At 43.0% G+C, this 21,570-nt stretch overlaps 3 protein-coding genes across 5 annotated transcripts in view; 1 reads left to right on the plus strand and 2 right to left on the minus strand.

Annotated features, from left to right (window-relative positions):
- Positions 1-167, plus strand: part of LOC142996179 (major facilitator superfamily domain-containing protein 4A-like) — a 6,640-nt gene extending 6,473 nt beyond the window's left edge. The window contains exon 10 of the mRNA XM_076147080.1: positions 133-167. Within this exon, the coding sequence (XP_076003195.1) occupies positions 133-167 (35 nt within the window). The remainder of the gene's footprint in view (positions 1-132) is intronic.
- Positions 168-438: 271 nt separating this feature from the next.
- elk4 (ETS transcription factor ELK4) lies at positions 439-7,973 on the minus strand. 3 transcript variants are annotated; one of them, XM_076147268.1, is made up of 6 exons: positions 7,773-7,973; positions 6,071-6,285; positions 4,811-5,545; positions 4,408-4,641; positions 3,781-3,900; positions 439-3,684 (listed from the first exon to the last, which is right to left on the minus strand). In XM_076147268.1, exons 2-6 carry the CDS (start codon positions 6,275-6,277, stop codon positions 3,586-3,588), a joined length of 1,395 nt encoding a protein of 464 aa, XP_076003383.1. In that variant the 5' UTR covers positions 6,278-6,285; positions 7,773-7,973; the 3' UTR covers positions 439-3,585. The 3 variants fall into 3 exon arrangements, with proteins under 3 accessions (XP_076003383.1, XP_076003381.1, XP_076003382.1); XM_076147266.1 differs by having other exon boundaries at positions 3,781-3,972; XM_076147267.1 differs by having other exon boundaries at positions 3,781-3,972; positions 7,602-7,973.
- A 7,404-nt stretch (positions 7,974-15,377) lies between these two features.
- Positions 15,378-21,359, minus strand: gmppb (GDP-mannose pyrophosphorylase B). Its single transcript, XM_076147233.1, has 10 exons — positions 21,215-21,359; positions 20,203-20,371; positions 19,637-19,717; positions 19,358-19,406; positions 19,129-19,271; positions 18,870-19,028; positions 18,608-18,686; positions 17,732-17,859; positions 17,459-17,641; positions 15,378-17,321 (listed from the first exon to the last, which is right to left on the minus strand). The coding sequence occupies exons 2-10, from the start codon at positions 20,329-20,331 to the stop codon at positions 17,190-17,192; spliced, it is 1,083 nt and encodes a 360-aa protein (XP_076003348.1). The 5' UTR covers positions 20,332-20,371; positions 21,215-21,359; the 3' UTR covers positions 15,378-17,189.
- Between the last annotated feature and the right edge of the window lie 211 nt (positions 21,360-21,570).

Consider the following 21,570-nt stretch of genomic DNA (forward strand, 5'->3'; position numbering starts at 1 on the left):
GCCAAATGGAACAGATACACAAGATTTTTCATTTAGTTTTAGATGTTACATATTGACAAACGCCCCATTCTGTCAAAATTGGTTCATAACTTTTTGAGTAATCCTAAACCTTTGTTCTGTTTTCACCTGCAGGCGTGGTTTCATCCCCTCTAAGGTCGTCCTATTGAGCAGAGGGAGTAAAGCAATTGCGTCCAGTCATACTGCATTTACTCTGGCAGGATTTGTCCTGGCTTGTTTGGTCTTGGTGGAGATGTTTGATGTCGTCTTGTTTGATCAGGTATGGTGTTGTGACACCTGTTCATTTCAATACGCTTCAAACTCTAACCAAACCAAGTCGCCCTTGAATTAAGTCGCACTTAGAAACAAAAGGTCATCATCATCATCATCAAAATCCATGCATTGACTTTTGTGACAGAATAACAGACTGGACTGATGTGCTTGGTTAGAGATCGGGTTTTTAATGGTCTCCTCTCCTCCGTTATAAACACTTTCCTCTCATACATCGATACGCCACTTGACTGACAAGCAGCCTGTAAACAATTGAAAAAGCATGAAACAAATACAGAAATGGACAGAACAAAGCAGGAACAGGAAGAGCAATGTTGCTTTGTGTAATTTGCTCTAAAATGAAACATTTCAAGAAAGAAAAAGGAAAATACATCATCATAAGACAATTTTGGAAATATGTAATTTACAAGTCCAAGGAGACAGAGGAACTTTTTCTTAGAGGCTTAGGATTCAGTATCCAGCTATTTGATAGTATTTATGAAAGTTATACAAAGCATAATTCACTATATTGAACCAATTCTATTGAATTCAATAATAAATGTTAATAAATATTGCATCCTAGGGCCTAATTAAAATGATTGTAAATAATTGTATATAATATATCAGTATATAAAAGTTTAGATTTAACTCTTTGCTTTGTCTTATAAAGTAGAAAGTGCATAATTTTATCCTTGTTTTACTGGGAAAATATACATATCTCAATATGCAAATGTCAACATTGTCTCGTCAAAGAGGGACAGGAATTCAGAGTCATAGAAAAGTGATAGAATCCAATATTACAGGAACCCCCACATTTTGAAGTGCACACGTTCCGTCACAACACCTGCATTTACAATATCAACACTACTAAGCACTTTACATGTCAAACACAGAGTTTAGATTTCTCCCCGTAAGGCTTTGATTCCTAAAAATAACCAATGGGGGCAAATACACAAGAGAATAATGACAAAGGAACAACATGCACAAATACACAACATTAAAATCAGGAGAACAAAAAGAGAGCGGACATCTAAATACCTGGCTGTTAAAAAAATAGAAATTAATCTTTCTATTGGTAGTACTGGAAAAGGAGGATCAAAACAAAATGGATAAACAAGTCCTGTATATATTCTGTCTCAGTAAGTCTGTTCTCACTGCAGGCCTCCGCCTCCACTCAAACACGGCCTGATGACTTTTCGATGCTGTGCGTAATCCTCACTTTGTTTCCTATTTACAGTAATGCATCCCAAAGAAAAAAACGGCAACACACCGAAGGTACTGTGCAACATGAGCTACAACAAACCCTAAGAGCTGCAGTGTGGTTGCACGCACACGCACACACAAACACACACACACGCACGCGCGCGCACACACACACACACACACACAAATAAATCCCTCTGAAGTTCTAAATCCCAACTTCGGGGGGTGTTGTGGTTTGGTCTAAGCAAAGATATGGCATACGAATATTTCACAGGAACTCTGTTGTATATATATATTGTTAAATCAATATTGCCTAGGATAGAACTCCAGTTTTTTAGATCGAGGTGGGATGAACCGTGATAAGGCACCATATACTGTATAAACACCATAGATTGTAGGCCAAGGGGGGGGGGAGGGCGAATGGTTAGTCCCCCCCCCCTCATAAGATTCACTGGTCATTCATCCCTGGGTTAGAGACTGACACACTTACATGTTCCGTCCCAGTGTCAACGTGTAAACAATTGTAATGTGCGAGCTCCGAGGTTAACAGCATAGAAGTGGGATCTAGTTTGACTTTGACTCGTCAGACTTATGGCTTCAAAGTTGTTAGAAAGTAGGTGTACATGGCTAAAATTTCCGTTTAAAGTTTTCAGGGCGAGGAAGGTGTCGAAATGCTGCAGAGCGACTTTCTACAGGCTGCGGAGTTACTGGTCGATTGTATTTCTAAGGCTAAGGCTTGTAAAGCTCGATGCTAGACTTTTTCCCAATTTAGACGCAGAAATTTAGAGCGATGATCTGATTTTAAAATAACTGTGCATTCACGACGTAAGCTATAAGTTACTAGGTTTCATTCATTTCAAACACAGCTAAGCAATCAAAGGGATCGTGCAAAACTGTGGACAGCTGACATGCGTCGGGGTCATCAAAAAGATGATTCAAATTGATTTTTCGTTTTGTAGTCGTCGCCATCCAACAGTTTGACTGCTTCAAAATGGACGAGGAGTCATTTAGAGCCGTTCAAATCCCATTTAGCAAAGCTCCCTATGTCATCCATATAAATACATACATGTCATCAGAGGACCAAGAGGTAAACGGTTCTGTTCAACACTCAGAAAGGAGCCGCATCCACCGGGCTGATCGCATGTCAACCAACACAAACACCTGTGGCTTTACCGACTTTTGTTCACACCTGAATACTAACTGGCTAGGAGACGAACCAGGGTCACGCTGACTTTGGCCGCTATTCTCCTCCATTTGTTACAAACTCTAACCCGACGTTACATCAAGGTGGATCTTGGCCCACGTGTCAAAGTAAGACAAGTTACATTAAGGGTCCTGTTGGTTATGGCTATTGGCTACAATCAGCCAATACGTTTTGCTTCCAGAGCTGCTAGCGCTGCACATTCAGGCAGGGGAGGCAAGGCGGGGTTTTTATCTTCAAAGCTGCATAAATGCTAAACAGTCTTATGTAAACATGCACATTATCAGGTTAAATAACAAGAGAAAGCTAAGGACACCACACCAAAAGGAACAACAGGATCATCGTCAGTAGAACAGCTTAGGAACCCTCAACATAAAATGTGTCTTTTTGGTGCCAACACAGTTGCAAGAAGTCAAATGAATTTAAAAAAAAAAAACACAGATTCCGATATCTGATATCGCTCTGATTTATGTGTTCAACCATGAAGCACATCTCTGGCCTATAGGTGTTCGCTTCATTTGCATCTATAGTTTTAATGAAAAGTCCTCTGCAATAGGTTAAGAATGAGGAATCAAACAAAGAGAAGAAATGAATAAATGTAAGGAATTATGGCATCAGTTTGTGTGTATCAGTACAGAATAGCATCCTCTGGGTGTAAATGTTGACTCTGATTGGTAAGAAAACTAAATGTATACATTACCCTCGTTTATTAACCTGGATTGCCAAAACCTCTCCAGATCCTCACTTCATCCGTTTGATTGTAGTGTGAATAGTTTGAAAGTGAAGCGTCGATCAGCACCCGAGTGGTGAGGAATGGCAGCGACTGGACTCCCACATCATTGTCCTATATATGGGAGCAGATCTGTGGCTGGTTGGCTGTGCTGGGGGGGCGGGGGAGGGATAGGGGCTCATTCTTATGTCTTCTGCGGGTCTGGAGAAATGGGGCCAGGCGTATTGGTCCCATCCAGACTGTGGACCGGAATCTGGAACTGCGGGGTGAGGACCGACGGAAACTGGAAGACAGCAGAACGGGGAGTTAGAACCAGTTTGGGATTACAACTAGCTGAGAGAAGGAGAAGGAGAAGGTGTTGATGAATGGATGCACTGACTTGGAATAAGTGGGCTCCCTGGCGCCGTGTGGCCGGGCTTAGGGGAGCGACGGGACTCAGCGTGCTCCAGAAATGGATGTTGGACAGCAGAGGGCTGGGAGTCAGCAACAGCGTGGGAGTCTGAGGAGAGAAGCACCCAGGAAGGTTCAGTGTCATCGTCATGGGCCAGTTTGAGACCACATCATGTTCCTGCTGGGAAACCCATTTGAAATGGTTTGAAAGGTTAAATTTCAAGACAAGTGAAGAAGTCAAAACATCTGTATTGAACAACAACAAACTAACGAAGAGAGGCTTCAATCACTGACTGACAGAACAGATTGATGGGCGTTGACTCAGACTGTTTGTTGGCTTTTGGCTCAGCTGAGTCTCATGATCCCAGCTGACCTGCTGAGGAGCGACTGAATAAAAACGCCACTGTCTGAAGCGGCAGATCTAATAAGAGTCCTGATTGACGCAGAGTCATGTGGTCTGCAAACAAAGTCACTAATTACACACCACGTTAGTATTGGGCCATAATGCTGCCACCTGCTGTCAGGAAGAGCAAATACTGATACCTGCTGGGATGAAGAAATGTGCAAGAAGCAACATCATGCGTCACATACACTTTTGTCTCAATTGCACTCTGACCTGTAGCATGGCTGGTGTGAGGGATGCAGTGGGTAGTGAGGGGCTGCAGAGGTTCATGGGGGAGAAGTCAGAGGCGGTGACCAGCAGAGCGGGGGGGTTGATTTGGAGGATGTTGGGCGGCTTGCGCGTCTTCCCTGAGCTCTGAGTGTTGACTGTGGTGGTGCTGCTTATCGAAGACGAGCTGGTCTCAGACTCCACTAACGCCGCCTCGGCTCCGGTCAAACAGATTTCCACCTAGAGGATGTAAAGAAATGTATGATTTTTATAAGGAGCATGACAACATTTGTGCCACTGAGTGTTTAAGTAGATTTGCTTCATCCAGGTGACAATGACATTTTGCAGAAATCAATACTCTGGCATGTAAGTGTTCCTAAAGAAGCTGTAAGTGTGTTAGTTTACTCGCCTTCCTGTCCTGCCCCTGAGCGTCGGCGGGCTGAGAGGATATGGACTCGATGTCGCTGTCGATCACGAGCTCCTGCGAGGAGTCGGGCACGATGCTCGGGGACGGGCTGGGCGAGGTCAGCTCCGATATGCTGAAGTGCGCTTCTGACTGCCGGACGGCTTGGAACGAATAGACGGTGTGTGTGGGCAGAGAGGAGTGTGCGGTGACGTCTTCGGCCCGATCCAAAGTCTGGTTGTGTGTGAGGGTGGCTACCTGAGGTGCTGCTGCTGCTGGTGCTGTCTTTGGAGGGGTGAGTCCGAACTTGATGACAGATGGCAACGCCGTGGGCTGATGTGGCTGAGGCAACACTTCAAGACTCTGAGTTGTGTGTGCAATGAGTCCCCTCCTGTCGGCCATCTTATCCGCCGGGTTTTCGATTTTGATGGACTTAAAAAGCTGCCGTCCGTTCTGCAGCGAGTTGAGGGTGAAGGAGGTGTACAGGCCCGAGTGGATGTAGTCGTTGCGGTTGGACTGCTTGGCGTTGGAGATCAGAGACCCTGTGCTACCTCCTACTTTGCTTCGGTCACCAGACTCGCCCTCTTGTGACGTGCTGTCCCCCCTCCTCAACAAAGGGGGGACGCCGCCTGCAACCAAGTCCCCGCCCTCTGTCCGTGGAGTCACGTCTCCTTTCAGGATATCGGGATAGGACACAAAGCGATAGACAAACTTCTGACCGTTCACCTTCTTTATGATGTTCTGTAGAAAAATGAGACATTAAAAAAAGTTAAGATTCATGTAAAAAGAGTAGAATCTAAGCAAAACAGGTTTAAACTGGCACATGACACCTCTACAACAGGGCAGTATGGACTCCAGAGTTACAGGAAAAAACAAAAGCATGAGACCACAGAGAAGCTGCCTGTGTGGGAGGGAGAAGCTCCATCCTTCCTGTCTGTGCACTAAACTCGCAGCCAATCAGCTAAAGGAACCGGTGCAGTCCAGCCCAGAACAGAACACCCACAGGGTCAGGCTTAGCTTCTGCCAAACCACACTCCACAGTGGGAGACGGCGCTCACAGACACAAACATCATGCTTTGGCTTAAAAAGTTGGACTGACAAACTGCTGATTACAAGCTGATGTTACTGCACTACACCCTGCTAGAAGTGGACATCAACCTTTAAATGACATTAACCTCCAGAAAACAGGAGCGGGGGGGGTATAGACATAAATATATGATGATAATGATCAACTCACTAATATGTGAGTTGATCTGAGGCCTTTACCTTGTCGTAGTAGTATCTGAGCGCCCTGCTGAGCTTGTCGTAGTTCATGTTGGGCTTGTTCTTGCGGGCTCCCCACAGCCGGGCCACCTCCTCCGCCTGCAGTAGTTTGAACTCGCCTTCCTCATTGGTCCAGCAGATGAGCTGCTCATTACTGGAATCCAGTAGGAGCTGGAGGAGGAACTGCCACAGGGTGACAGAGTTGTCCATGTCGATCACTGAATGAGGGGCAAATCAAAGATGGAGAGGAGAAAACGCATCAGGTTGAGGAAACCATGTGAAACTGAAACTTCGGACGACTTCCAGAATCTCTGCGTGGACACTCGACTTTCAAGATCCTGAAGGCAAGATGGTTTTGTTGTCACTCATCTTCAATATCAGAAAGATGCCAAAGGACACACATATAACAGAATTGAGTGAGCACCTCTGTTACCTCAGTTTAAATCCGGTACATTGACTTTACATTATTTCACAGAGCTATTCTGCCGTTCTGACGTCGCCTGAATCCAAGGCCAATGCACCAAAATGAATCACCTTGAGTAACGGGAGCAGAAGCTGAATCTCTATATAATAGTACAAATGTAATAAGTCCAGATGAGTCACATTGACCTTATTTCCCTAGAGTAAGAATTCTACAATAAAGAAAGCGACAGAAACCGCACTAATATCTGTGAATTGAGGGTTCTGCTGGCACGGCACTGCAGCACCATCCTTGTGGGAGTCATTAGGCGTGATATTTGTAGAACACCAATAGAGACGAGCCAAGGAATATGATGTCATGTTTCAGGCCCAATACTTATTTATGATGTGACAAAAGGAACTGGCTCTATGTTGTGATCCTGTAATTGTAGTATCATATCACATAAACTATGACAGAAGCGTTCTTCCACACCACACATCCTTACATCAAGGGTCACATTCTTTCTACATCTTCTAGACTATTTAAAATAGTCAGATATTGCAGCAAATTGTGTATAAACTGCACATTTTTAAACACATTCACATAGTGTTCAAATATGTGTGTACTATAACAGTTACATATGGCTACTTTGCTTTAAAGATGGACATACAATACGGGACACACGTTACACAGACACATGTGTGTGTCTACTGAACCTTTCACGTGTCTTTAATTTGCCTGTGTTGCAAAGTAATTCGGATTTCTTCTGTCTGTGTACGCCTACACACGTGTTAGTAACCTGGCCTGACTCATCCATCAGGGTTACACATACACATACACACACATTCACACTCGCACCTCGTCTGTCCCCGGTTGTATTTGTTTAAACTGGTGTCATCAGTCAAAAACAACACCGCCAAAACTGCTACCACGAAATGAGATTGCCAACCATTTACATGTGAAGCTCAGATTAAAAAGCAAACGAAGCATTCAGCGTTTAGATAGATCAGTTGATTGACTATATGTTATTAAAGTGTTATGAATGCTGTTTGTTGTCTGGTATGACGGTCTGATCCGCGCATCAACACACACTCGATGCAAAATAGACCACTTGTTGGATGGATAACAACTTACGTTTAACACTGACTATCCATTATTAAGAGATGATTTGAAGCCGTATGGATGAGCTGAAACGCGGCCGTGGTGCTCGGCGTGCGTGTAAACATTCTTTCAGGCGACCAAAACAAGCTATTAGCGTTTGTTTGCTAGCTTCGCGTTAGCTTTGGCGCTAACGGCGAACATTACCTCGCTCGTACAGTCTGACGAATTTTCGAGCCGTCCAGCTGCGTCCAGATATCCCCAAAACATTGCTGTGTGAATGCTGCTACTGTGCCATAGGCCGGTAAACAAGTTTCAAACAATATATCACGCTAAGCCCGCGCAGAAAATACAATAAAATGCCTTTTGACTTGGACTGACGATATAGCCTTTGAACAGGAAATAGTGCTCTTTTCACAGTACCTCGTAAACTTCTCAATCATTGAACCAAATCATATCGCGTCATCTGCATATGATCGCGCACATGGTATTATTTTAGCCTTAACGTATCATGAATATAAAAATATATTTATGATGCAGTAAAAAGATTAGAAAAGTTGGGTTTATGATTTTTATTTTGCTCAAAAAACTCGGCGAAACATGTCACAACAATTAATCACATACAACATCAATTTTTGACAAAACATTATCCAATGCATCACGACGACTGTTTAATTTGTTTTTGCGGATGTGGATTTTGTCACATATTAAACGCTTTTTGACAGCATCTCGTGTGTCGTGGGAGAAACACGCCACTTGTCAGCTTGTTTCATCAAATTTCCGATTTTTTTTAAGTAGCCCTAAATGCACCATTAAGCCATCGCTTAGATCACGTCCTCTTTTGTTATTTTGACGTTGTTTATCTGAGTTAATGTTATATTGCCTGAATAAATGGTCACATTTCATCAGACTGCCTTTAACACCCGAATGGACGCACAGTTTGACAGTAGTATAGCTTTATGTTTTAAAAAAGTATTTATTTCTACACAATTCAAAACTCTTCATCAATTGATCACTGATTGAAAAATGCTCACTCAGTCACCTGCCAACAAGCAGGTGGAGGGGGTCAACTGCCTCCTGGTGTACAACCTGGGAGCACATGTACACCACTGATGATTAGGAGGGGGGGTGTGGTCTGTGCCTTCCGCTGCTGCCTCCTGGGATGTCCATTCACCTTCCATTCATGAGGGTTACCAAAAGTCAGATCATTCGATGGTATCTGGCTCTATAGTCCCTTTATCGTCAAGGTGATCAACAGACCAGGTGCACAGACGGTGCTGGCTGTTTGTCCTCTGTCTCAGTGAATCTGGGGCCTAACATAGGAGGCATGATGACCGGGGGGGAAGGAGAGGTTTTTACATGCATGTGTCCGGAATGGACGTATTTACACGGACATTGATTTATTTTTCGATAATTATTTTTGATTTAATTATTTGCTCCAGTTTTCTGGGACTTGGTTTTCTCCTCAGCCTTCCCCACAGTTTTCACCTCATCTGTGACCCCAGATTCCTCATCCGTGGGCTTGGGCTTCTCCTCAGCTTTCGACTAAGCTCCGTCTCATCTGCGGCTTTCGAGCAGCTCTGCAGCTGACTGTGATGAAAGTGTCATTCAGAGCTCCAGAGGGCGTTATCCGTTTTAAATAATTCACATGCAGTATCCGTTTGAGAAGGCTCAGAAATAAACCTGCATGTGAGAAGTCCTTAGAGTACATTTTCAGATCATCCAGAGAGCTGAATTTTGATGAAATGCCAACGACTATTTTGGCCCGATTGCCTGTTGCATGGCTGTACTCTCTTGGTGTGTTCAGTCTCCAAATTTGATTTCTTGCTTCTTTTCTGAAAAAATTCTTGGTTCTGATCCCAATATCCAGCAGGGTATCCTCTGGCTGGCCCTGCAGGCGCACAATGGTTTTCATTGCGGCATATTCACATTTTAATGGAAACAGATGGGTTTTCAGAAGCATAAATGCCATTACGCAACCAAGACCCCACATATCTACAGCCTCAGTGACTGGAAGACCCAAGAAGACTTCTGGAGCTCTGTAACACAAAGCCTGAATTTCATCATTAAGCTTTTCATCAGTGATAAATTGTGCCTGCCCAAAGTCAATCAACTTCACTTGAATTGGTCGCACTTTACGGTTCACAATCATGACATTATCTGGTTTGAGGTCCCCGTGAATCAATCCTATTGACCTCAGGGTGCTGAGAGCCATGAGCAGTTGCTGTGTTATAATTCCAATGTCTGTATATGACACCATCACAGTGCTCATGTGTCTTCTCTCCCTGATAAACGAGTGCAGAGTTTGGTCTAGCTGTTCGAAAACCAGACAAAAGGTGTTTTTGTAGCGAAACCCTTCAATGAACTTCACAATATTCCTATTGTCAAGGTCCGATTTCCGGAGTATTTCCAGTGCATGAATCTCTCTCTGAAAAAGCTCATTTAGGTGAGGATGCTCCTTTAGGACCTTTACTGCTGTTACCTGTGAAGTGGCTAAGCAATTACAGAGGGCAATCTTCCCAAAGGCCCCGTGGTTGACCATTGCCTTCACTTCATATCTAGATGATATGCCAGCCAAGACATCATTCATCTGCAGTTGTACATTAGACATTGTTCTAAACAAGTTCTAAATATTTTCTCTTGAACCTACATGTATACATACATGCAGTTTGTCACATTGTATATTACATCACTCCTATGTCATAAGTAACATTTACATACATTTTGTTACATCATAAGTGACATCACAGGACATTTTAATAGTCCTGATACCACTGATTTAGGGAGGGAGTGACGGGCAATCAGGCAGTGAGTCATTGCAAAGGCACATGGTTGGCAACAAATGACAGCGACCAACAAAGTAGAAGTAGTAGAAAATACCTGGCGGCATAAACACTGACAAACAAAATCATTCTTGTATTACAATTTTTTTATTAATATCAAATTAAATAATGGGCATTGTCTTTCTTTACATGTGGTTATGTAATCATTAAAGTGAAACATTTATAGCAGAAGGGATAAGTGTTTGATATGAAACAAATTGGTAATTTAGACTGGCTGCTGTGTGAGGTCACTGGACAGCTGTGGATTTCATTGGCTGTGTTGAATTGGAGGGAATGTAATATTCTTGAGCGTCGATAAAGCAGCACCAAGTCCTGGACCCTGTATTCTGATAACAATAACCTCCATCACAGGCCAATACACCCACCTGTAAGACATGCATGTTGTCTTGGATATATGTTCTAAAAGCAATGCCTGTTTGGTTTTCTGCAGTCAGGAAAGCTGCATTGCAACTTCCAAGCACAAGGGGCAGCAGCTCAAAGCACAGCTGCTGATTGTGGACAAGTGGGTACAGCCAATCATAGGACTATGTGCATATTGGCCAAGGATGAACCATGACATAAGCCAGGCCACAGCTTCATGTGAGGTATGCCTTACCAACCAGTTTTCAAGCAGTGAGTTGACACTTGTAAACTTTGTAGACCACAAAGGACTACCAAGCCACCTGAGAGGCTTTTTGAAAAATGCTGAGTAGCAAATGGACTGTTACACTGTGTTGTTAAAAAAAGCAGTGAAACAAATGTGTTATGCTTATGACAGGTTTAAATACATAGGATAAGTATTTTCATTTAAAAGAGAGAAGTTGTTTTGTACTCAAGCTCCCAGTTTGCAATGCAATAGTGATGAGGTCATAATGTTACATACATGCTGTTTCTGGGTTTCCTGATGACGACTTAATAAAACTTATAAACCTACGAATGTTTGTCATCAGTGAACAAAAACCAAAATTGCAAAGAAATTAATAGAAAGAAAAAGAATCAAACTAACATGGATTTCTCATTATGTTGTGAGAGAAAGGCACCACTTCACCTTGATTAATCAAACTTCCATTTTTGACAGTTGCCTGAAATGCACCATTAAACCATCACTTAGATTTTGTCCTTTTGTTATTTAGATGTTTATTTGATTTCATTCTATTTTGCCTTAATAAACGGCAACATATATCCAACATCAACTTAACAAACTGGCTTTAACCCTGATAAAGACATACTGTTTGAAACCTATACTATAGGTTTGTGTTTGTTCATATTTATTTTACAAAATTCACAACTTTTCATCAACATATACAGTACATATGATCAGCGATACAAAAACGCCCCCTAAGCCACCTGTCAACAAGCAGGTGGAGGGGTCAACTGCTTCCTGGTGAGTGGGCGGGTGGTCTGTGCCTTCTGTTGCCTCCTTGGATGTCCATTCACCTTCCAGTCATGGGGTAAACTAGCGGTCGGATCATTGGGTGGTATCTGGCTCTACAGTCCCTTTAACTGTTCATCCTCTGTCTCAGTGATACTGGGGCCTGACATAGGAGGCATACATGGGTCTGAATGGCTCCAGAAGGTCGAGGTCGTCGTTGTTGTCCTTGCACGTTCCTGGTTCGATTCTGGGCTCCTCTAAGTAAGCCTGCCAAACTGCTGTTGAGCAAAACACTGACGCTTTGCATGGCATGCTCCTGTCATCAGAGTGTAGTCCATTTAAGTCCAGTCCATACAGACAGAGGGACTGAGAAGCTTAATGGTCTTGTACCTGGTGTCTTTAGTGTGAGTCAATGATCAAGTCTGTCATGTCTCAACTCCGCTTGTGGCGATCGGTGAGGTGAAATGTTCTGATTCCGTGTGTGGCTCTAGATTTTACCTTGGTGCAGAAAATGCGAATCTTCCGTGGTGCCCTTTGGATTTTAACTCTAACATTGTTGGAGCCTCTACCACCAACGAGGTGAGACTTTTTTTTAGACTTAGGTCTGTCTGTGCCCTTCCGACATTTAACTCCAACTAAGGTGGGGTCGGCCTTATCAGCGAAATTACAAGGTTCGACTTCATCGGTGGCTCCCATTTTCATCCAGCACAAAAAATCGTGAATCCTCCTTTGTCTTGCCTCTTGTTTCTTTCCACATTTAGCTTCAACAATGATGGGGCCCTTCTCATCAGCGAGGCGACGAGCTTTGGCTTTTTCTTTGGCCCCAGTTTTTGTCTTATCTGCAGCCTTACCTGGGTGATTTTTGCAACGTAACAGGGTTTTCACAGTCCTGGAGCAGAAATTGCGAATCCTTCGTTTTGATGCTTTTCTCCATTTAGCTTGAAAAATGGTGGGTCCATTCTTATCAGCACGGTGACCAGTTTTGCCTTTTTCTGTGGCCCCAGTTTTCGTCTTGTCTGTGGCCTTAACTGAACAATATCTATAACAGAAGAGGTTCCTCGCAGTCCTGGAGCAGAAATTGCGAATCCTACTCTTTGGTGCCTTTCGAGATTTAGGTTTAACAACGGCAGGGCGTTTCTCTTCAGTGGGGTGAACAGTTTTGACTTTTTCTTTGACCCCAGTTTTCGCAGCTTTGCAAGTTAATTTGACAAAACTGTCATTCAGAGCTGCAGCAGGAGTTATTCGTTTTAAATAATTCACATGTAACATCCGTTTGAGAAGGTTCAAAAATAATTCAGTTTGTGAATCCTTCGAGCACGTTTCCATATCATCCAGACAGCTGAATTTCTTAGAAATGCAGACTACATTTTTGGCCAATTTGCCCGTTGCATGGCTGTACTCTGTTGGTGTGTTCAGCCTCCAAAGTTTCTTAGGTCCTTCTTTTGTGAAAAAATTCTTGGTTCTAATCCCAACCTCCAACAGGTTATCATCCGGCTGGCCTTGCAGACGCACAATGGTTTTCATCACAGCATATTCACATTTTAATGGATACAGATGGGCTTTCAGAAACATAAAAGCCACGATGCAACCAAGACCCCACATATCCACAGCCTCCGTGATTGGAAGACCCAAGAAGACTTCTGGAGCTCTGTAACACGAAGCCTGAAGGATTTCATCCAGCTTCACTCGAGTGATGACGCGTGCCTCACCAAAGTCAATCAACTTTACTTGAAGCGGTCGCACGTGGCGGTTGACAATCATGACATTATCTGGTTTAAGGTCTCCGTGAATCAACCCTATTGACCTTAGGGTGTTGAGAGCCATGAGCACCTGTTGCAATATCATTCCAATGTCTGTAAATGGCACCATCATGGAGCCTAACTGTCTACTCTCCTCAACAAACGCGTGCAGAGTTTGGTCTAACTTCTCAAAAACCAGACAAAAGGTGTTTTTGTAGCGAAACCCTTCAATGAACTTCACGATATTCTTCTTGTTGAGGTCAAATCTCCTGATTTTTTCCAGTGCATAAATCTCCCTCTGTACAATCGTATCTAAATGAGGATGCTCCTTTAGGACCTTTATTGCTAGTGCCTGTGAATTGGCGGAACTAGTACAGAGGGCAATCTTTCCAAAGGCCCCGTGGCCGACCAATGCCTTCACTTTGTATTTCGATGACACGCCACCCAAGATATCATTGATTTTCAATTGTACTGAACTCATTTTGTTCAAAACATTTTCTACTGTGCCTACAAAATAAGTACATACATACATACATTTTGTTCTATCATAAGTGACATCACTTACTTTTTATTATGTGGTAGACACATATATTCAATTGACATCACAGAACATAGTCCTGATGTCACTGATTTGAGTTGGGTAGTAGGTTAGTAAGTATAATCAGGTGGTGACAGTGGAGTAGAAACAACAAAACCAAAAGATAAATACAAAAACAAGCATTAGATTTCTGTAAAGACAATGAAATGCTTACAATTACAGACACAGAATAACCCTGATTTGTTCTTTCTTGACATTTTTGTTTACTTCCATTTATGAGCTTCAGTGTGTGTTTGTATCTGGTGTATGTATGTGTGTGTTAGCTGTGAGAGGAGCCAGAGAAAAAAGCAGGAAGTAATCACACGAGTAGTAGCACTTGGTTCTATGTCATTCCGGTGCAATGAGCCAGTGGTCCAGCTGCTTCAAAATGTTCCCAATATGTTGCTGTAAATGCAGCTGCTCAGGGTCCCAGTCGGCTATGAGGTCACCAAGCCCCAGACCTGGGTAATTATGTCATGGTGAAGAATACAAACTGGCTATACAACCATATAAACTTTAGGCACTCAAAGTAATAGTCAGGGGTTGAAAAAGTCTCATTGAAGTGTTTGTCCCCCTCAATGAACATGTGACCAGCAGCACAGACCTAAATTAATTCACAATTAAAATAGTAATTATATTAATAGGAAGAAACTCCACCTGTACTAATGCCCTGTAATACAGTAGGGACTACAACATACCTCCAGTGTGTGTGTGTTGTACAGAATTTTAATATGCACAGCATTGCATTAGTAGCACTCATAAATGATCGTACCAAATGTTATACCTCCCTATCAGCTAATATATTCTGTAATGTGTAAATGATTTGAAGGATTTATCAATATGTAACCTCCTCTCCTAGTCTGGTGATGGAATTCAGTGTAGTTATTCGTTTTAAATAAATCTCAAATAATATCAAAAATAATTCTGTTTGTGAATCCAAAATAATATAAATGTTAAGATTAATCATTATTTTTTAAATTCCAGTTCTTGACAGGGCCATGACCTTATTTTTCTACCTTTTGGTTCAGACTTATTAGGTTATTTAAAGCTTTTTGCTTTTTGACTATGTAAAGCCATTTGAAGAACATAAAACGAGCAGGAACCACCAAAATTAGTTAATACTATTAATGTTTTTATTTTCACAAACATGCTGTGTATTCCCTTCCCTCCGCCTGAAATCTCTCCTCCTCCAGTTTGATGTTCCAGTGAACCTGCATTAGCTCCGCTCCTGAACTGTTTTGTCCGCAGTGACGCACTAGATAATGCTCTTATGAAGGTTTCTTAGCAATAACTTGGACACCAAATGTTATACCTTTTTATTTTACTACACGCGTTACATCATCTGCCAGCTCGCGAAAAAATACCTAGATGCTCTGTGACTTCATAGCTTCAAGCCTTATCCTGTCTTCATAGTTATACTTATAGAACTTTAATATGGCAGGTATGTATTTATTTAGTTTTCTCAAAAATAATTATACTACCTATTGACATATCAGTGAAAAATAAGACAAGACATGGGATATGGCCAGTACTTTATATTAATCTCTTTAAAAAGACTTCACAGGAATTTACTTCATTCATTGTGTGCTTTACATGTTCGCTTTAAAACTACAGAGACTTGACTAGTGCCCCAAAAACTGTTATCACTAACTGCATTAAGTACCAACAAAGGAACAACTGCATTTTGTTCAGAAAAATCAGTGCGTTTGTAAATTCTATTCAGATTCTCAGTTTGAACTCAGTTTTATACAGACAGCTGAAATTATTTGGTATATGTGACAGAAGCACACAGGACCTAATGTTGCATTTGATTACAATCATGATTGCGAAACTGAAAGTGGGAAGCGTGATAAAAGAAAAAAATCTGTTGTAGTGTTTTTGTTTTATAGCATCAACCAAAACTTTCAGATATTGAGTGATTGAACTAAAACAGTGACCTGACCTCAAGATCTATTCATCTCCTAATCATTGTTTGGTCATCAGTTATGATCTGGGAGGAAATGACGTCGGTTCAGCTGCATGAATGACAAGAAAATATTTGAACGTATCTGGAGTTCAGAGGCAGAAGTACATAGTGTGTAAAAAGGACTCTTCCCTCTCAGCTAATATATTCTGTAATGAGTGAGAAATTATATGAAGGATTTATCAATATTTAACCTCCTCTCCTAGTCTGGTGATGCAATTCAGTGTAAGTTTATGTTTATGTCTGTGATTAAAACTCAGTTGACAGTAAAAAGTGTCGGTCGGGAGGTTGATGTGATGTAAAGTAACACTGGGGTTAAATTGTGTGTCTGCTACTATAACTCATCCCCACGACCACGCTGCTGGCAGATTGACACACTTTAGCCTATTAACTGCCAAACGGGAATATTTGACATTGCTCTGACTCTTGTTGAGATTGATGTAATACTTATAAAGAAATTGACAAAATAATACAAATGTTAAGATGAATCATTAATTAAAAAAAATTCCAGTTCTTGCCTGGGCCATGACCTTATTTTTCTACCGTCTTTTGGTTCAGACTAATATTTACTGATCCCCTTCAGCTGTCCTGGAATTGCAATTGCATAGTGACTCTCCACATCAGTGTTCGTGTCGCTCTTTCCCGCCCTGAAACCTTCACAGTACTAGTCCCGCCTCCATTCCTGATACATATCCACCCCTTTCCCTTTTATTCATCTTTCCAATAAAGCAGTGTTCACACGGGACCTTCATCATTATCACCTGAGCAGCACTGGAGTGGTCAACGCCAACAACGCTGTATTTAGATCAACGATGGACTGAGTAACTGGCTGATATTTTACCTGTTACCACTACTTGCATTAAGCCTGTTGCCCTCCAAGGTGGCCGCTTCTTGACTGATGATGATGATGATGATGCTGCTCGTGTGAACACTGCTGTATGCTATTGATTAGCAGTAGGCGCAGCCATGTAGGGCAATTCTCTCCAAATTATCAAAACACAAGTTCTCCATTCACTTCTTTGCCTCTTAACGTGAATTTTGCAGACTCCTGCTTAGAATTCTCATCCTTACATCCTTACATCCACCATTCCCTGGCACAGTGTGAGTGTTCAGTTCAGTTCTTATAAAATTCTCCAGGCATTTGTCCGGCGCTACATGATGATTCTTGGTTCCGGTACCGAGTCGTTGATGGATTTGTGTGGCAGGACGTTAGCTCCGTTCAGGTAAAGCTCATCACTCACGATCACATCCTCACCCAACACCGTCACGTTCTCCATACGGACCTGACAGCAGAGAATCACCAAGAGGCGCTCCATTACAATGCTCACAAGAAACATCCCCACTTTGATCACCACTTATCATTCACCTTCAGCAACACTTTGGCAGTCATGTAGTACTTGTGTGGATGTGCTGTACTCACCCACTGACCAACAGTGGAGCTCCACCCCACAATACAGCTCTCCAACCAGGAGTGGGATCGAACCTGTGCCCCCTTCAGCACCGTGCAGCGTTTGATCCTCACTCCCTCCTCCACTACCACACCGGCACCGATGGTCACATTTGGGCCGATGGTGCAGTTCTGCCCGATCTGAGCCGTTGGGTCCTGGAGGGGCAGCGAGAAGAGAAACTAGTAAGAGTTGCAGCTCAGTCACATTTGAATGCTCAGATCGCGAGGATTACAAACTGAACGCACCACCAGAACATTGCCAAGGAAACCAGGCCCTGTGCGTAGTCTGTCTGGAGCGTGTTGTCGTAGCGACTGGAGGTACATACACATTCCTGTCAGGAAGTCTTTAGGCTGACCGATGTCCATCCAGAAGCCTGCAGAAAGACAGAAAGACGCCATGCAGACAGGACACAGAGACAGACGGACAGGGAGACAGCAGTTTGTCAACACAGAGAAAGAGCAGGATGTGAAATGAAGCCTAGAGTTTCCATGTCATCTCCAACAGCTGACATTGTGTCCTCTGGAGCGCTGACACCACTTTTCATGTGCTGAACCTGAATTATAACATCATACCGACGCTCAGAAAGCTGAGAGGCGCTCGGTGTCTCCGCGGCAGAATATTTCTTCTCTTGGAGTGAAACACTGCTGCCACCAATTTCAGGACATGAGTCAAAGCCTTATCTTGATCCTTTCTGTGATGCTGACTGTTAAAAGGTTATGCATCAGGACTACAGGGTGGTAAAGCGTACTTAAGTTCTACCCATGGGGCCTCCTAGAAAGGGATGAGGAACTAGAGACGAACCGATCCCAACTTTTTCCTTGTTCATAGCTTGAGCTAACAGAATCACAGACGCCGTGCTTTAGTTTGCCGTCAGAGAGCAGAGTTGGTATCGGTGCTTCTCTAAACTAAGCAAAGTCAGGTTTGAAGAAAAACCCAAACACTTACGTCGGGTAGAGATGTGAGCTGCAGAGAGATTAAAGGGATATCCATAGATTAAAGTGTGTATGGGTAAAAGTTTATGCCTTGGAATCGGATTTAATGCTGTTGGCTCAAGGACGGATGTTTTATACGTGCAACAATTCAGTGTGGCAGTGTAATTCTGTAGTTATCGTCATAGTTACCCTGGAGCTCCATGGCGTACAGGTGTCCCTCCTCTGCCATGACAGGAAATATCTCTTTCTCTATGGATGTGGGCCTCACCTGTGAACACACACACACAAGAAAAGGTAAATGAATTAACTTTAATTTATTTAAATTTATTGTATTTTAATTTGATTTCATTTAAGGAGATTTTGTGTGTGTGCGTGTGCATGTGTGCATGTGTGTGTGTGTGTGTGTGTGTGTGTGTGTGTGTGTGTGAGACAGAGGTAATAGGATAGCGACCTGGATCCTGCTGAGCATGCTGGGGTTGAAGATGTAGATGCCAGCGTTAATCTTGTTGGAGACGAAGACCTGTGGTTTCTCGACGAAGCGATGAATGGTGCCGCTTTCTGCCTCATACACCACCACGCCGTACTTTGAGGGCTCCTCTACCCGCGTCACCTTTGCGCAAACGCAGACGCACCACGTTATGAGTCTGCTACATCAAGACTTAACTGTTTAATGGACCGTGTCTTGTGTACAAGAGGCGTCTCCTTCTCACCACAATGGTCCCTTCCCTGCCGTGGTTCCTGTGGAATTGCAGAAGTTCTTTGAAGGGGAAGTCACAGATGACGTCCGAGTTAAGGACAAAGAACGGCTCGCTGTCGGCGTTCAGCAACTCTCGGGCCAATGCCAGGGGACCAGCTGTGCATGGACACACACACACACACGTCACATATATACAGTCGGCATCTCATTTTTCCAAATGTGTCTCAGAGGGACAGACTGACCTGTTCCTAGAGGCACATTCTCATGGGACAGAGAGATGCGGATTCCAAGCTAAGGGGAAAAAGAGGGACAACAATTCAGGACAAGGCATGATAATAAATACTAAATACACAGATATGGCTCAAAACTCTATTGTTTTCAGCTATAGGGACATGTACGGAAATTAGTTTAGTAAATGATTCTTACCAAGAAAAAACACAACCCTACGTATTAAATAATGTGAATGTGTGCGGTGTTGTGACATCACATCTGAGTGTGGTGTGGTGCTTTGTTGTATTTACTCTCTGTTCCTGGACTTTCATCTCTTTCTCCAGCAGCTCCGACATGTAGCTCACCGCCAGAATCACATGGTTCACGCCAGCCTACACACACACACACACACACACAGACAGACATGCATGCACACAGAAAGAGAGAGAGGAGAGACAGAGTGACCATCCAAAATACACTTGTGGCATCTGATCCAAACATCTCTTTACAGTCGGTTCAACTCGTTCCATCCCAATAAAAACTACTGATCAGTTTACTAAAGGTGGAAAAGTTCCCATCAGCCACGGTTGACAATTATTTTAGAATTTGATCATTTAATGACAAACGTCGTTCATCGTCAGTCTATGAACAATCTACAAACAGGCCACCAGATGGCGCTCTGTAACTGTTGAAGCTATAACTGTACAGCTGGAAGAGGAGAGGTCGACCTGAGGGGATCTGACTACTGACATCAGGTCAGGTTGTAGTTTCTCCTTCACTGTCTCCTTCAATTTCTGCTCTTTTCCCCAGCGTAGAAGGAGAACAAAGAGGGGTCTCGTTTCATTTGCCTTTAGGCCTCGTCTCCAGCTCCTCCTACCTTAACCAGTGCCTCCACCTGGTGCAGCAGGATGGGTTTGTTGCAGAATTCAACCAGCGGTTTGGGGATGCTCAGGGTGAGCGGTCGTAGCCGGGTCCCATATCCCCCGACCAGGATCAAAGCCTTCATACTTCAGCTGGTCGCAAACGTTACCAAGGCAATGAGGGGCCTGTAGAAAGGAGGATGGATGGTGATGGAGGAGATCATGGATGGATCACTTTCAGGTGATAATGTGTTATTGGAACATATGAAACCACTGTTGTAACTTTGGATGACATCAGTCTTGTAACTTTGGTAGTTTCACCTGTTTATTGATTACAGTCCGACACTGTTGCCAAGACTACCTCAAGAAGTGACAAGCAAAACCAAGTGCCACAACATCACCTTTGCCTATATACCTAAAATTTCTTTCTGCAACATTTGACTGACAACTGTAGTTTGAATATAACTTGAACATTTCTGTTAAAATTGGTGTGAGTTTCCAGGCTATTTGCTCGCTCATGCCTCAGTTTCGGCACTGTAACATTATAGCAGGAGTTGTGTGTCACGGGGTTTGAGACCAATCAGACGTGTTGATGTGACCGCCCGCAGGCCACAATCAAATCAGGGCATTAGTAAATAAAACCAGTGTCAGCTCCCTTTCAAACTAACGGACTAACTAACTAACTAACTCACTAACTAACTAACTTCTAAACATAATCTGGCGTGTTTGTTGACAGCCCAGCTTGCGTTCATCCTAATTGATGACCATCCTAAAACTAAGACACTTCTTATTTTAAGCGTATTAAACCTCAATGAGACACACCGCGACTAGCGAAGCAGCAACCGCAGAGCTCCGTGACTCTTTGTAGAATTGTTTCTTGAACAAATTGTGAAAACTGAACCCAGAATATCTGTTTAGCTAATGACAGCTAAGCAAGCTAAGACTGACTAGCAGCTACTTCCAGCCGCAAACAACTTATTTAGCTCGTCTTCTTAAGTCTTCCGTGTGCTGAAACTGAAGCGTACTTACGGAGACAGGTCTGCTTCAACAGCCGCTTAGAGTCCAGGGGGATTCACGAGACTCTGTGAAACCGTGTGACTGACACGTAGATTTGGGACACACCGGCGAACTTGTAGTTGTAGGCAGTGTTTCCTCGCCGGATACTCAACATCAAGTCTGCCATATGACACACACAATATCTGGTTGAGATTTTCAAAATAATATAACTTACAACTTTACACCCTACGTTTCCTATTCTATTACTTTAATTTGTATACTGAATCACCTACTTCCGGTGTGTTTGGCTAAATGAGGCTACCTTGATGATTTTCCTCTCAAGCGCAGTTCAACCCTGTCATTAATTTGAGGTCAATTGAGCGACGCGG

Source organism: Genypterus blacodes, unplaced genomic scaffold, assembly GCF_046128005.1.
Source record: "Genypterus blacodes isolate CSIRO-AG114 ecotype Tasmania unplaced genomic scaffold, CSIRO-AGI_Gbla_v1 ptg000037l_1, whole genome shotgun sequence".
NCBI lineage: Eukaryota > Metazoa > Chordata > Actinopteri > Ophidiiformes > Ophidiidae > Genypterus > Genypterus blacodes.